The 16,119-nt window shown below is 36.0% G+C and overlaps 1 protein-coding gene across 12 annotated transcripts in view; it reads right to left on the bottom strand.

The window, feature by feature from the left end:
• SLC10A7 (solute carrier family 10 member 7) overlaps positions 1 to 16,119 on the bottom strand; it is a 236,536-nt gene that overhangs the window by 102,876 nt on the left and 117,541 nt on the right. The window contains exon 6 of one of the 12 annotated variants that reach the window (XM_070608939.1): positions 4,895 to 8,931. The exons of 9 other annotated variants lie outside the window; for them this stretch is intronic. In XM_070608939.1, coding sequence (XP_070465040.1) covers positions 8,824 to 8,931 — 108 coding nt within the window. In that variant the 3' untranslated portion in view covers positions 4,895 to 8,823. Of the gene's footprint in view, positions 1 to 4,894; positions 8,932 to 16,119 lie in introns of those variants that run through there. 2 more of the 12 variants (XM_070608941.1, XM_070608945.1) reach the window with 2 other exon arrangements.

Genomic DNA, 16,119 nt, shown 5'->3' with positions numbered 1-16,119 from the left:
AAGTGCTCTGATACTGCTGCTGCTGCTACGATTTGTACTACCACTGCTACTGCTACTGAAACGAATCCTCCTTTTCTCTGAACTTCTTGAAAGCAAATGCGTTAGTTACCTTTTTACCTCCCTCCACAATGCCAGGACCTTGTCAGTCCATAATAAACATCAGTTGGGTAGATTGAGGGATTTTTGCATTTCTAAAAGGAGCCAATGCCAGACACAGACAAAGATTTTTTTTTCAGGTGGGTCAAAGGTTCACTATTTATTTCAAGCTAAGTCAAAGTTGTGTTTTGTAGGTAAGTTGGAAGAATGGAATTGAAAGGCATTAGAAGAGTTCTTTTGAGGGAGCCAATTAAAACGGGGCTGCCAAAGCTAAAGCACAAAGAGGATTAGGGTGTTGATTCTTGCTTGATTTTCCAAGACTCCAACAAGTACACAGTTTAAGAAAACAAACAAGCCAATACATAGAGTAAGCTCTTCCATTTCCTTTTTTAATCCTACTTTCATTGAAGAGTATCTGATGAAGTAGACCACCCTAAAAAGCAGACTGCCAATCTTGGGCAATGACTGAAGTCATAAGATAATGGACTGAGCAAAGTGTCAGGGGACTCTGTAATTCTGATTATCATACATTAAGATCACATTATTATAGCTTAAGGTCCACTAAATGCAGAAAATACAAAGTATTACAAAAAATTATGGTTCACTAATAGTATCTTTTGTACTCCTAGAAAGCACAAAGCAAAATAATATCTTGTATTTATATAAACAATGAATTCTATTAATAATAAGACAGATATTTACTTCCTTTTGTCAAATACCTATATTTGCCTTTTTATGTTTAATTTTTATCTGGATGCCTAACTATGTAAGATACAATAAAAATCACATATATGATTTAAAAATCACCAAGTATACATCAAAATAGTATTTTAGTATTTATAACTGATAGCAGATAACTTTATGACTGCATTCAACATTTAAGTTTATCTCTACTTAAAACACAGTTAACAGAAGTTTTAAACTAAATTGTTAAATCATTAAATTCAGACTTAGAAATTTAACAAAGAATTTTCTTATTATTGATGAATAATGCTTCAAAATTATTACACTGAGTGGTAAAGAAAGGGATGGTTACCAAGTTATCAATATCTAAAAATTCTGCTCAGCTCTATAAGGTGGGTAGGTTTATATTTACTATTTCTCAATATATAGCAATTTTACTGAAATGAAGCAATGTTTTAGGATCTTAAATTCTAGAGTCAGAGAAGTCTGTTTGACTCTTGGCTCTATTTCCTCCTGGCCATGAGGACTTGAGCAAGTTATTTAGTGTCCCTATGTCTTCTTCAGTAAAACTCAGATAATACAGTTTTACATTCTTTATCCGAAAATCTTGAGGCCAGATGGGTTTCAAAATTTTTCACATTTTTGAAAGAGTATATGTATATGGTATATATATTATATGTATATGTATCTACATATATGTGTACATATGTACATAAGTATAACATATATGTATATATTAATCTATATTACATTTATACATGTATATATATTAAGTAACCACTCTAGTAGACTCTGGGGAAACACTCTATAATCAAATACATTACATATTTTTGCAGCAAAACATATTAGTATTCATATTTAGTGAGACAGATAAAGTATACAAATAGCCTCATGGCATTTCAGGTCAGATATTGCTCTTACTCAAACTCTTTCTGGTTTGCTCTTGGTTTTCAGAGCCTTTCGGTTTCTGAATGTGGACAAGGAGTGGAAGACCTGTAATTCCTCCTTCACAGGGCTGCAGTAAGTATTAAATGATAACCTTCATGGAGAGCACACAGCACATACTAAGTCATACATAGCTGGTAGTGTCATCTCTGTCGTCAACATTATTATAATTTTGAAAGACTAGAAAATACATCAAAGTTTTAAAAGTAATGACTGCTAATTGATAAAATTCTAATTGAATTTTATCTTGTCTATACTTTTCTATATTTTATAAATTCTATGTAATAGACAGTTATTACTTTTATGATAAAACAGCTTTATACAACTTAAAAAAATACGTATTCTCCCTTAATTTGAAAGGATTTACTTTCTTAAGTCATTGTATTTCCTTCCAGATTTTCTTGGTCTTGCCTTTTATCACACAGACAAAAATTCTTCTGAGTTTTCTTTGTTGACAATCTTGGGTTATAAATTCATTAGGAGCAAAGAAACTTTATTCTTTGAATCAATATTCAGATTTTTTCTCTTCTGACAAACCTATAAACAAGGCTCTTTTTTTGCTATTCACACTAAAAACGTGGTGTAGCTAATCTACAAGGCGTTTCTTCAGTTCCTGAATTACCTGAATAATGTATTTACAGATCTGTGAGCTGCTGGATACCATAATAGTAAGATATCAAGGTGAATACCAAAATTCTCACATTAATTCTCCTAACACTTAATAGTTTCTGCTTCCATAAAAGAATATTTTAAAATTATAACTAGAAATCAAAACCACAAACAACAAAACAAAGACTTTCATTGGCTTTCCTTATTATTGTCCAGTGCAGTGCTATCCAGTAGAACTTTCTGCAATGATGGAAATGTTCCACAATCTGCACTGTTCAATACAATAGCCACCAGCCACATGGAGCTGCTAAACACTTGAAACATGGCTAGTACAACCAAGGACCAAAATTTTAAATTTTATTTAATTTTCTAGTTAATTTAAATTTAAATTTAATTAGCCACATGTGGTTAGTTATTAATGCATTAGCTGGTAGAGGTCCACAAAACTTCAATTGTTCATGCAGTCCTTTTCAATGGAGACACTGAACACCATTTCTATTTTAAAACGATTTGTAATGCTATCCATATGATGAAATTTGGAGCTCTTTTCTACAATCTTACTTGAAAAGAATCATTGAAAATCAAATTGTCAGAGCTTCCGTGAATGAAAGTTTCTGCTTGAGTGTGCTATGTTGGTAGTAGTTGGTTAAAGAATTCATCACTTTACCTAACATTTGTGCTTGTCTTTATTCTCTAGTTCTGTAGGCTGTTCTATCCACCCTACATTGTCAATTATGTCTAATAAATAAATATCCCCAAAGTGGCTTTAGGCAGACAAACATTAGAAACAAAACAAAACAAAGAACAACCAAACAACACATAGTCAATAACAAATGAGCCTTCAATCAAAGAACTGTAGAAAGTGCCAAAAGCCAATTAAAAAATCTATCACAGTAAAAAAAACAACAAAAAAAACCCCTTTAAATTCCACCTCAGCACACTGATCCTATTGTTCAGTATTAAAAACCTTACCCAGTTTTTGGAAACATCCAGAAAGCTTCTGTTTCGGCATTTATTATACTGCAGCTCACAATTAACACTGCCAGACTCTTTTCTAATCAATTATTCGCTAAGATGTCTAGCATTTCTTTGGAGCCCCTTACCTCAACATCACAATGGTTTAAGAGATGACACATGCCTGTGTACTTTTCAGAATAAAAGGCGGACTTTAAGCAGGTTTTAACACTAAATGAGAACAAGGGTAGGAGAAGAGAAATCAACCCTTTTAGTCAAAGTTGAGCTTCCGGCAAGCTGCAGGCAGCGCACAGCATGAGAGAATCTGGCTCCAGAAAGTGCCCATGTGTTGACAGCTGAATAAGAGTTTGAAGGCTTAATGGTACAAATGTTCTGTCAATGGTACTGTTACACAGGGCTTTACTTGACCGGAACTGCCAAAAGTCTCCAGAGCTGTTGACAACCAATGATGTGAAATTAATTCACTCTAAGCTTTGACATTAAATTAGCAAGTTATTGTTTTTACAAAGGTAGTAACTCTGCACTGACTTGATTAACTGAAGAAAACAAAGGATCATTTTGTCCAGCTTAAAACTTTAAAGGAGTAAGACTTAATTAAAGACTATAAAAGAATACAATTTGTGCCCCTTCCTTCCTTCTTGAACAAACCCACTAGATATTAAATTGGTATTGTGTAAGATTTTTATCAAGTGTAAATTCAGTTTATGTCCCAGGTGAGAGCTCTACAAATGGGAAGTTTCCCCGAAAGTGTGAATATTCAAAATAATTTGAGAGTAAATTAGAACCAGGAAGAGAGAACTCCTACAGGTATCTAGAATCACATGTAAAAATAAAGACACTGAAGTCTATAAAATTACTTCCAATATTAACATTTGGTGTTTGGAATTTTAAAGCTTCTTCTAGGCATCTCAGTTTTAGGTAAACAATGACAAGTTAGTCTGAAAGCTACCCCAGCTATAGTAGTCCTTGTCTTTTCTTGAATACCTGCAGCTCCTATCAGAGGGCCCTTATCTACTTAGTGTCTGTCTTCTATTAAGACTTACTATTCATGATTAGTATCATCAAAATGGGAAAGTGGGCCAGCCCCAGTGGCCTGGTGGTAAAGTTTGGCACACTCAGCTTCAGTGGCCCAGGATCAGTTCCCGGGTGCGAACCCATGCCACTGTCAGTGGCCATCCTGTGGTGGCGGCTCACATACAAAAAAAGGAAGATTGGCAGCAGATGTTAGCTCAGGGCAAATCTTCCTCAGCCAAAAAAAAAAAAAAAAAAAAAAAACTCCAAAAAAGGGAAAGCAAGCCACTGAGGACAGAGACTACATCTCTCACATATTTTTCTAGCAGGTACACTATATTAGTCAGGAGCATGGGTTGTAGGGCCAGCTATCCTGGGTTCAAATCCTGTTCTACCTTTTACTGTCTATGTGACCCAAGGCAAGTTATCTAACCTCTCTGGGCCTCAGTTTCCTCAGTAAAAAGGGGATAACCACAGTACCTACATACCTTAGTGTTATTGCGAGGATTAAATAAATTTATATATGCTAAAAGACATTATACTTCCTGGTACTTATTAAGCAGTCAAAAAATTATTTTATTGTTAATTATTTTATTGTTAGTTTTTGTAAACAAATATAGTTAAGAAATAACAAAACAGCATCATTTTTAAACATCAGATATCAAGGTAAATAGAAAGAAGAAAGGCTGATAAAGGAAATGAGGTTATCCTCTTTTGACTATATCTTTTCGGTAATATTGACAGGTAAATTCTTCTATCCTACATGATGTTTCTATGAACATTCACCTTGTGATTTGTATAATATGCAGACTCTACAGTAGATAAATGAGGCTTATTCCTAAGGCCTGATTACTGATAGAACATAAAATGAGTAGTGTTAGAGGCATTATCTTGGTTATGATACTGAATGATTTATTCTATAACATAGCTCAGGAATCCTAATATTAACATATCGTGCAGCAATCAATCATATTCAATTTTGACTTTCAAATCTATGTGAAACATCAAATGATACTGCTAAGCATACAGCTTAATTGTATAGACTGCTGATGTGGACAATAAAGCCATTAGTGGGCCCAAAAAGCTAAATCAGCAGTATCGAGTCTGAAAATAAGAGCGGTTGGCATTCTGAAGAAAAAGAGTTAATCCACCAATTTAAACATGATAAAAACACTAAAAATAATTTGCAAAACAATTTTCCATGCACTTAATAAATGTGTGTCAGAATAAACAAAAATCACAAAAGCTGAAAGTAAAAAAAATCAATTAAAATAAAGTCACAGGGCATGATAGAGAATTATTTCTGGCAGTTATGTGATATAATATGGTTAATATTTCTAGTCAGTCAAATTAACACAATTTTGCCACTGTAGATTTACAGTCACAAAGTGCATACTCTCAAGAGGCTTATTTTAAGAACCATAGTAACAAATTCCTTTTAGGCAGAGAACAACTTGACCATTTTCTTCTGAACAGAAGAAATGAAACAGAAATCGTCCCTCAGAAAAAATTAATTTGCTATACATTCACATTTGGCCATCTTTTCCCTCCTTGATTTCCCCTTCAAAGTCCTTGGATAGAAACCGGTCCATTTATCGCTCCATCTGTATCAACAGATATGCTTTTATTTCTTATCGGTCTGCCTATTCGTATCATGTGTACTCCACCATGTTATTGATTGAAAGAAGCTCAGGCAAGGTGGTGTCAGCTTATACTCCTAAAGGGAGTCCCCTGAGCAGATTGGTGAGGCACTTAAGGTCAAGTCAGAATTGTCTGTTTCTATATTAAAACTGCAGGGCACAAAGAAAAGAAGAATGTAGAATTTTCAAGCATGCAAAACAAATACCAGCTTCCAAGCTTTTTGTTTTTATCTTTCCCCACAGAGCTCAGAGGTACTTTTCATGGTAGAAAACTTGGCTTTGTAGAAACAAAAGTTATTTTAAAGCATTCTTCTTACTCTCCGTGCTTTCTTGTTACTCTCTTTTATCTCTCATATTTATCTTTCCAAATGGTTACTCCAAAAGAAGAGAAAGCATAAGGCAAATAAAGTCAGTAAACCACATCATGGCTAGAGAGAGAGGATCTAGTAACTATCCTCGGAGGTTAACGTGGCATTTTCCTGATGGCTTGTGAGGTAATCTGTACACTTTGAGGAAGGAGAATGTAAAGTTAACTACATTTGCCAATTGTATGCTTAGCTCCATAAAAATTTCCCAGATCTGGCTTAATGGAAGAACCTCAAAATTCATCCATCAAACACCTTCCAGAGCACATTAGACATGCCATACTTTTTCTGGAACTAAGGTTTCAGAGAGGAATATAATATGCTTGCCCTCAGGGAATTTCACAATTCATTATTTTACAGTATGATATATGCTGTGATATGCCATGAACAACATGTCAAAGGACAGAACAACATGTCATGGCATAAAGAGCTTGGGAGTTAGAGAGATTGGGGTTCCAATCTGCTTTTCTCCACATATTGGGCAACTCTTGGAAAAATCCTTCTTCAACTTCATTCTACCCACATATAACATGGACATAGTCTTATTTACCTTACAGTGTGCCCTAGGTTGATGGTTAATATATATTAGGTTGCCTTCCTCCTTGTATACCAAGTCAAGAACAATTCATTTGGTCTAAAGGCGGTGAAGATGACATGAGAAGGAGCCAAAGAAAGGGCAGAGTTGATGCTGGGTTTTGTAAAGCAGAATTTCAATGGAGAAGAAAGGGAAGTAAGGGATTCTGAGCAAAGGGAGCATCATGAGGAAAACAATGGAGCTATAAAAAGTACACGGCTGAAAAAAAAGGACATAGTGTGTTTAGAGGCAGGAGAGCATAGTGGTTAAGAGTGGGAATTATGGGGTCAGCCTGCCTGAGCTGGGATCATGTTGCCTACTAGGAGTCACAAATAACTTGCTTACTTGGCGTGTCACTTTTCTCATGCTTTGCCCACGTAGCAGTACCTAAGTCATAGGATGTATTGAGGATTAAATGGAGGAGATAGTTATATAATCAGAGCACATCCATAATAACATTACTGCTATTATTGTTAGAGCTATTATTAATTGAGAAATCTAGATGTTTGGGGATGGCTCAGGCATAAGGGAAATGGAAGAAGTGTGGATTATCAGAGTGAGATTTCTCATTCTGCCTTTGGACTCCCAGGCATCTGATTACTTAGTATTCTGGAAGCAATACTTTTACCTCAAATGGGTGAATGGGTTACTTCTATCAGGCTACTCTGTGTCTCTTCCCATTGCTAAATATATTCTGGTTCAGTGTTCTTAAACCTGGCTGTGCATCAGAATCTCCTCGGAATCTGATAAGAAACAGGGACTTTTAGGTCTAAATCTAGAGATTCCTATTCAATAAGTGTAAGGTGGAGCTGAGAAACCTCCATTCTTTAAAAGCTTCCCTGGTGATTATGAAGAACAAGCAAATTTGGAGACCTTCACTGTAGTCAATTCAGAAGCCAGGTCAACATGTTTTACTCTTAATACTCACTGAATAAAATAACATCTAGCTTATCTGATAATAACAGATTCATAAAAGCACTAGCCTCTTTTTTATCTTTAATCTTAAAAAAAAACTCAGATTCATTTAAAGAAGGCATTAATGAGATTAGAATTTCTTTCTTAATTAGTTACTAAAGCATTTTGCAAGGATGATGGCACAACAGAGCAAGGAAAGACAGAGGCAAGTTAACTTTTCATCAAACAGTAAAAAAGTAAATACCATTTTCTCCAATTAAATATCACAACAGCACCAAAATAAGTGGTTTCACCGTTATTTACTCTATTCTCAGTTACATTTAGCAATGACAATTACAAAATGAGAAATCCAAGTAATTCATCTCAGTTTCAACATTATTATTAGAAAGATCTAAATTTTGACATGCCAGAGTCCGTTTGTTCTTTCGGTAGGTCTCTCTTAAAAAATACCAATCAGCCATCTCAGAGAGCTCCATGTGTTTCACAAAATAACTTTTATTTTATTAAAATCATTTATAGCTTCTTAGCACACCTATGGCTTTGTTGATCATTATTTTACAGGAAGTTCTAGAGGAAGAACATTTTAAGCAAAAGGCTGATAAGAAATACAAATAAATATCCCTGAAGTTATAATATAAAAATAATTTTATATGATTTATAAATAAACTCAAGGCCAGGGCAAGATACAAGGGCTGGCAAGGTAAGCCCAGGGACGAGGTCAAGTAGGGCCACATTAAAAGTCTGGACTTTATCCTGAGAGGGAGGAGGAGCTACTTAGGGATTTTAACGGTATTTACGTTATAGAAGCGCCTAATACGGTAGTTTTTGACCTTGAATACATATTAGAATCACCTGGGAGCTTTTAAAAATTATCAACGTTTAAGTTTCTCTACACTAGGATCCTAATTTAACTGGGCTGGAGTGAGGCCTACACATCAGCAATTTTTTAAAAAACTACAGTCAAGATTGAGAACTACTGCTCAGACTGGAAGCCTGGAGACCAGCAAGGCTATGAGACGACGGCTGAACTAGGGCCCTGGTGGTGGAGGTGAAGAAATGTGGGTAACTTTGACAGATATCCAGGTGATGAAATCAACAGAATGCATTGATTGGTTACCTGTGGAAAGTGAGAGAAATACATGAAGCAAAAATTACCATGAGATTCCCCTAGAAAAATGGGCAAATTGTGCCATTCATTGGCATTGAATTCTAATAGACCTGGGTTTGGATCTCACTTCTCCATTTCCTATTTTTTTAGGCTTTGGGAAAATTATTTAATCTCCTTGAATCCTATACAAAATGGAAACAATAACACGTCAGAGAAGTATTATAGAGATTATATGAGATAACATATATAAAGGACCTTGTACAGTGCCTATCACAAAACACGTGCTCAATAAATGTTTTTCCTTCCTTCTTAAAACACAGCTACTCCAGGTGTAGCTATTGTGAAAAGTCAGATGTGTTCATTTAAATTCCTAAAGAAATCAGATTTGTTTCAATACATGAAATTTTGTAAATATAGTGTTTAACAAATACTATAATTTCTATTTCTCAGAAGATGCAAGACATTTCAAAGGATGTCTTGGATGTTGGAAAATAGTGTTCTATCATTTCTAGAAATATAGATACATTGAGAGAAGCCATCTGCTTCTAATATTGTTAAATTATTCCAAATACAAACAGTAAGGATAGACATGAGTTTGATAATGAAAGACTGATCTTGGGAAAAGCCTTCTAGTTTCAATTTGTAAGAACAAGGTCTCTGAATACCTGGAGGATGCTTTCAACTTAGGGCCTTTGCATTGGCTGTTCTCTTTGCCTGGAATGTTCTCCAGAAATCTTCATGACTAACTCCCTCATGGCCCTCAAGTTTTTGCTTCTCCTAAATGAGGCCAACTTGGTCACCTATTTAAATTGCAACCCCCTCACCCCTCCTCCAGCACTTCTGGCTCCTTTAACCTATCTAACATTTCTTTTTTTTTTTTTCCTTAGCTCTTATCTCCCCCAACCTTTTTTTTTTTTGGTGAGGAGGAGCAGCCCTGAGCTAACACCTGTTGCCAATCTTCCTCCTTTTGCTTGAGGAATACTGTTGCTGAGCTAACATCTGTGCCAGTGTTCCTCTACACTGTACGTGGGATGCCGCCACAGCATGGCTTGATGATTGGCGTCTAGGTCTGCACCCGGGATCCAAACCCGTGAACCCCAGCACGTCAAAACAGAGCACACGAACTTAACTACTATGCCACTGGGTTGGCCCCTCTTATCTCCTTTAACAAACTATATAATTTACTTATTTGTTTTATTTTTTTATTCTCTTGTCTCTTCACAATAGGATGTAAACTCCATGAGGGCAGAGATCTAAGACTGTTTTACTAGTTTGTTATCATTATGCCAAGTACCTAGAACACTGCCTGGCACAAAGTAGGTATGAGATGAATATCTGTTGAATAATAAAAGATTTAAAAATTGCCAACAAAATTCCTAGGTATATATCCCTGTATTGTAAGTAAGAATACTACTAATAGAAAAAAAAAGTCATCAAAACTGATTTAAAACAAAAAAAAACAGGATAGATGAAGGGGTTGTTGAAACCAAAAATACTTGTTCACTGGTATTAATCAATGCTCTCTCCACTCTTAGAGCATCTGTGCCAGGACTAGCGGAACAGAGGAAAGGGTAAGTGTGTTAGCAGAAAAGCCTGGCTTTTGTAGGCAGTACTTCGGGAGTGAGGCCTGATCTAGTGTTAAGAACAAAGATCAGGATTGAAGAGTCTGTCATTTTGCTCTTAAGCATTAGAGATGTTTTCTTATGCCAAAAAAGGGCATAAAAATCTACTTCCTTATCAACAATTTATCAGGGTACTACCCGCCTAGCCATAGAGAAGATTATAATAATTTATATCTGGCTAAAATATCATTAGTGTTCATTCTCTCTCTCTCCTTCCCTTTCCCCCTCTGCTTTCCTCCCTCCCTTCCTCCTTCCCTCCCTATGTCCCTTTCTCTCTTTGTTTCAGAAAACATAGGAGAATGATGATAATATTCTGGTCTTTGATAAAAATATGATCACAATCCAGCCTGACTTCCTAATCCACAGAAACTGTGACCACAGAGATAACCAATCTTTCTTCTGACTGAACCACAGCTGCCTTGAAGGGGACAATCAAGCAAGATTACCAGGGCACCGAGGATAGCCTAGGCTGGAATGACTTCATGAATTTCCAGAGAAGAAATTAAATTACATCATAATGCGATACCTACATTACAGAGAACATGAAAAAAGGAAAAGTGTTTGATAATTCCATTTTGCATGGATTTCATGATACATCTGTTTTCTAGTCTAAAGATTTCTAGGAGATGAGAGTAAAATAAATGGGGTTTAGGCAATGCTAGAGAATACAGATTAAGACAGAGAAAACGCCAGACCAAATAAGCCTAAAGTCATTTAACAAGGCAATGCCTGTTGATTGATTTATATTTGGTTTTGTAATGGGACTGCACACAGAGTCCACTGTGCCTAACTTCTTGCACTTCACATTTTAGCCCCATCCTCGGCAACGGAAAGCCCAATGGGAAGGCTGATGATAGAAGATCAGATAATCTGCAAAGCAGATAATCTGCTTCTCACAATTGAGTATTAGAACAGTCTAGTAGGCCACCTGAGCCCGCATAATATACCCTTTCCAGGCCCACAAACAGGGCCTTTCAGGTTATTGACCCGAGCCCAGAGGCATCATGGAGGCTCACAATTAAAAGGCTTTGACCCAACTTCTGACCTCAATGTTCGCTTCCTGTGGAGAGTGTCTGAACTGGCCTAACAGAATTGCAGACTTAGGAATGCTGCCCAAATTACTTTCATTCTACCTTCAAGCTTACAAAACCATTAGGATCCTATTTGTTCAGATATATGCTGGTCCAACAGCTCAAACCAGTTCATATTAGTCTTTGTTACACAGAGGGCTTCGATGTTCCCAACAATTACTTAGCCCTTACTCCTATCAAAAGTGACAATCTTTACTTTAACACATGTAGTGTGTGTATTTGAAGCTTCAGCTCTATGCTTAATTGATGAGTACAACATCTTTTATTGATGCAGATTTATCAGAAGCCTCAGCAAGATCATCAGTATAAACAGGTCTTTGAGAAACAAGACTGCCAATAAAAGTTACTGTTTACCTTACTATTGTAATTGCTATTGCTGGGAGAATAAATGTATATTCAAAACTAGGAAAGCTGGGCTAAAATATTGAGATTTGAGATGAAACAAATATTTCATCTCATTTAATTGCCTGTGAAAACTGCCCAAATAACTGAGAAAATCAGAAAAGTGAAAAATAAGCTTCTTCAGAGATGAAAACCCAAGTCTTGAGAAACAGTCAGAAAAAAAATTTTCAAAGGGCAATTTGATGCTAGAAATTAAGTACTTCATTCTAAATCAATGTATTCCTTTCTATATTTTTTGTTCTCTTCAAAGAGCATGGCAGTAAGAGATCATACTCTTTCACTGAGTATTTCTAGATCATCCCACCATTGAGTACTGAACCAGATATATTACTCTTAGCTGAGAGAGATAAAATTCTTGACAGCTTGAAGAATGGTCTCAGCTCTTGTCAAATTATGCAGTTCAGGGTTCATTCAGTGATTCACACTACGCAAATATCTGCTTACCAAATAACTATCTGTGTGTGTGTATTGTGAGTGTGTGTGTGTGTGTGTGTACACAAGAGGATGAATGAGTAAGCAAAAGATAGCTAACTTCCTTTGTCTTAGAAAGCAGTTGAAACAAAATTTGATATCCATTGGGAAGAAAACCATCCAAAGGATACAGGTTTCAGATACAAGTATATGACTAGTCAAATAAAATTTTGTCTAAACCCAAGTATACTCCATTAGTTATAACTTCTTGAGGTCAATCTACAACCTGATCAACAGCAGGAAAACAAAATCTACAACAACAATAAAAAATAAGGAAAAAAGATCCCCAGATCTTTTGAGCCTATGTGAATTTTCAGACAAGGCACATAGGATGCCCAAGTTAACCATGTACTCACTAATCAAGTAATAACATGGTAGCAGGTTTGTGATATTATGTGAACTGTACTTGCCAAAAGATGATCATGTAATTTCTGGAATGGTAGAGAGTTTTGCTCTATAAAAGTTACTCGCCATCAATATGCAAAGCACTATATTTAGGTTATGTGTTGTATTTTTTTCAAGCCAGACAGATTCTGCTAGCGTTTCTTCTTAGTTTTAGAGCAATTCAATTCACAACATATACTTAATTTCAATTCAACAAATATGTTTTGACCACCTACTATGTATAAGGCACTAAATTAGGTATTGCACAAGGGCGCAAAGATGAACTGTGTCACAATTCAGAATATAGGAAATCTGTGAGTCTTTTTACAACGAATCCATTTGATTCTTATTTACAATTATTGTATCAGTACACAGAAATATACAAACTGGTACCTTTATATTATTATAGAGCCTTTTTCTACTTTTTTTAACATTACTAACACTATCTTTAGGGAATAATCACTCTTATTCACAAAAACTAATTAGCTAGTACACGGTTCATCTCAATTCCTAGAATTTCCAAAAATAGATAATTTAGAGTAAACAGATATAGATCTAAGCAGTATTAAACAGTTACAGAATCCTTAAGAAGTGAAGAAATGCTGGCCTTCGTTTTGGAGAACTTTTCAATTTATGCCAGATCACTCATTTATAATTGGAATTTTATGAGCAAGGACAGATCCAGGTTTTGTGGGACCTGAAGGCTATACAATTTGGGGGCTCTTCTTTAAGAAAGGAATGCAAAATTAGTTCCAGGGCCTTAGAAGGGGCCCCTGTAAGTGAGGGGCCCTGAAGTTTAAGCTTCATTAGCTTCAGAGCAAATCTGTCTCCGGTTTTCAGGCATCAGTAACGAGCTTTCATTAATGACATGATGTAAAACAGAGCAACAAGTATCTGAAACTTACGTTGAGGCGGAAACATATTTTTCTGAAATTTAATTATAGAAGCTATGTGGACTTTTGTGAAAATGAGCTCCTAATGCCCCCCCCCCCCCCAACCTACTCTAACATCACCATGCACGGCATCAGGAGGAGGCTCAAGGTTAACCACTCATTTCCCCTTTCAATCTGTCTCAATTACTGTTATGGGATGCTTCAATTAGTCATTCTCATTCTCTCCAGGGACAGGGAGAGATTGTAGAGAACTCATTCCAAATAGACTTCACAATTTGAATCCCTCCACCCTGCAAAAGAAAAATCACTGGAGACAAGCAAGATTTGCTATCATCCACTCTGTACACTGTCAATGCCACTCTTTCATCAGACAAAGAGAAGCCATAAGTCTTCTGGGATGCAAGGCCTTCTTTTCTCTTCCCCTCAAAACAGCAAGTTCTTTTCTACCACACACTCAGCCCAAGACAGCCCTAGGCAATTGTTCTTAAAACTACCCTTGGAAGGCCCTTTCCAGAAGCTAGCCCCTGAGACAGACAACCATATTATCAATCACCCAGACAGCATTTACACCTTTTTCTACACCTGCTCTCCACTTGTCATAAGAAGACTGCCTAGCCCTAGAGTCTAAAATCTGCAAAAGGAGATACTCAATGAGTCTTAAAGAAGCATGTGTGGTATCAGTAGTTTACAGAAGACTACATAGAAAATAATGATTTCTAAACCTAGAAAGAATAATGCCTTTGATCATTAGAGAAGGCATTCGATCTCTCTCAATTCATGGAATAAGAAAAAATTCTAATCCAACAAAGGACTTTGTTGCAAAGTTTGCGTTTTCTCCTTTGCAAAAAATCTAAGTGGTCAGGGTTCTGTTATGATATGGAGATTACATACGTTGTGCAATTACAGCAATAGTATAAAATAAGACCGAGAATGGATAAAGATGTCTAGTTGAGTTGGCATTTTGGTAATTGTTTATTCTCCTGTAGAAGGACTAAATTTGCTCAAGGACTGTGTAAAGTAGTCTATTTCTGATCAGTCATTTCTTCCTTTGTGCTATCACTGGATTTACACTATCACAGCACTTATATCAGGCTGTAATTACTTGTCCTCATGATTATTTCACCCAATAGACTATAAACTCCAAGGCATGGGTGCAGGAGGAGCATTTGGGCTGTTATCATTCTTTTAACCTTAGTGATGAGTGCTGACATAGTAGGCACTCAATGAGTGAATCTATATTGAAGAAGAGTCATGAAATTGATAATATTATATGGTGAATTTATATATTCTAAAAATTGACTTTGGACTGTGCTCTTCAATTAGACATGAATGGCAGGAGCCCAATATTTTAAGAATTAACATGGCACATTGAAAACCAAATAATAAAGCTACTTTAGAAGGAGCTGGCACAAAAGATGCTCTTGATGGAACTAAGTAGTACTAAGTATGGAGTGATTTTTAATACACAGTAATGTCTCCTTCCAGAAAAACATTTCAAAACTCAGGGATTAAAAATGTTCCAGACGTGTTTAAAATTACACCATTTATTTCAAATTTCTTACAAGATTGTCACTTTATGTCTTGATTTTCCTTCTCATAACATTTGTATTTTTGCACATGAGAAAAATACAAAACTCAGTAGTGACTTATGAAACTCTCCTTTATGACAAGCCCAAGAGATCTCAAGGCAGAATTATGTCACTATTAGGGGGAGGGAAAGAGGAAGATTTAACTGATACTGGTGAAACTTTCCTTGGTGCCTTCTAACCTCCTCTTGGCACCACCTCCTCCTTGCACACCTCCCACATTTTCTTTTTGCATGCAGGCCTCTGAAACAATTGAATGTTCAATTTGTCTCCTTATCTATTTTGTACTCTGCTCTCTCATCACACAATTTAAGTGAGCATTTTTATTGTTTCAGTGACCACTTTAGATAGTGCTTACAATCACAAATCCAGGAGGGGGTGGGAAGCAACTATTCAAGATTGGTCGGCTCAAGCTGATTCTAGGAGATTGAGTGTTTCTACGATAATATTATTTTACATAATATTTACCTAACGATTATTTTGATCCAGGTACTGCTCTAAGTGCTTTGCATATATAGCAAAGCATATACATATATATAAAAGCCAAACTATTTCTCTCAATTTCCTGTAAGTTAGGTTCTATCATTGTCCCCTTTTATAGTTGAGAAACCTGAGGCTTGGAAAGGCTAACAATGCACTGCTAATATCATTGAGATGCAATCTTTGGCTTCAGAATCTATGTTCTTTATGAATAATGATGATAATACCTTGACAACAGCAAAGTAATAATAATAGCTAATACTTAGGG

Source organism: Equus przewalskii, chromosome 2, assembly GCF_037783145.1.
Source record: "Equus przewalskii isolate Varuska chromosome 2, EquPr2, whole genome shotgun sequence".
Lineage (NCBI taxonomy): Eukaryota > Metazoa > Chordata > Mammalia > Perissodactyla > Equidae > Equus > Equus przewalskii.
This window is presented reverse-complemented; position numbering and strand designations above follow the sequence as displayed.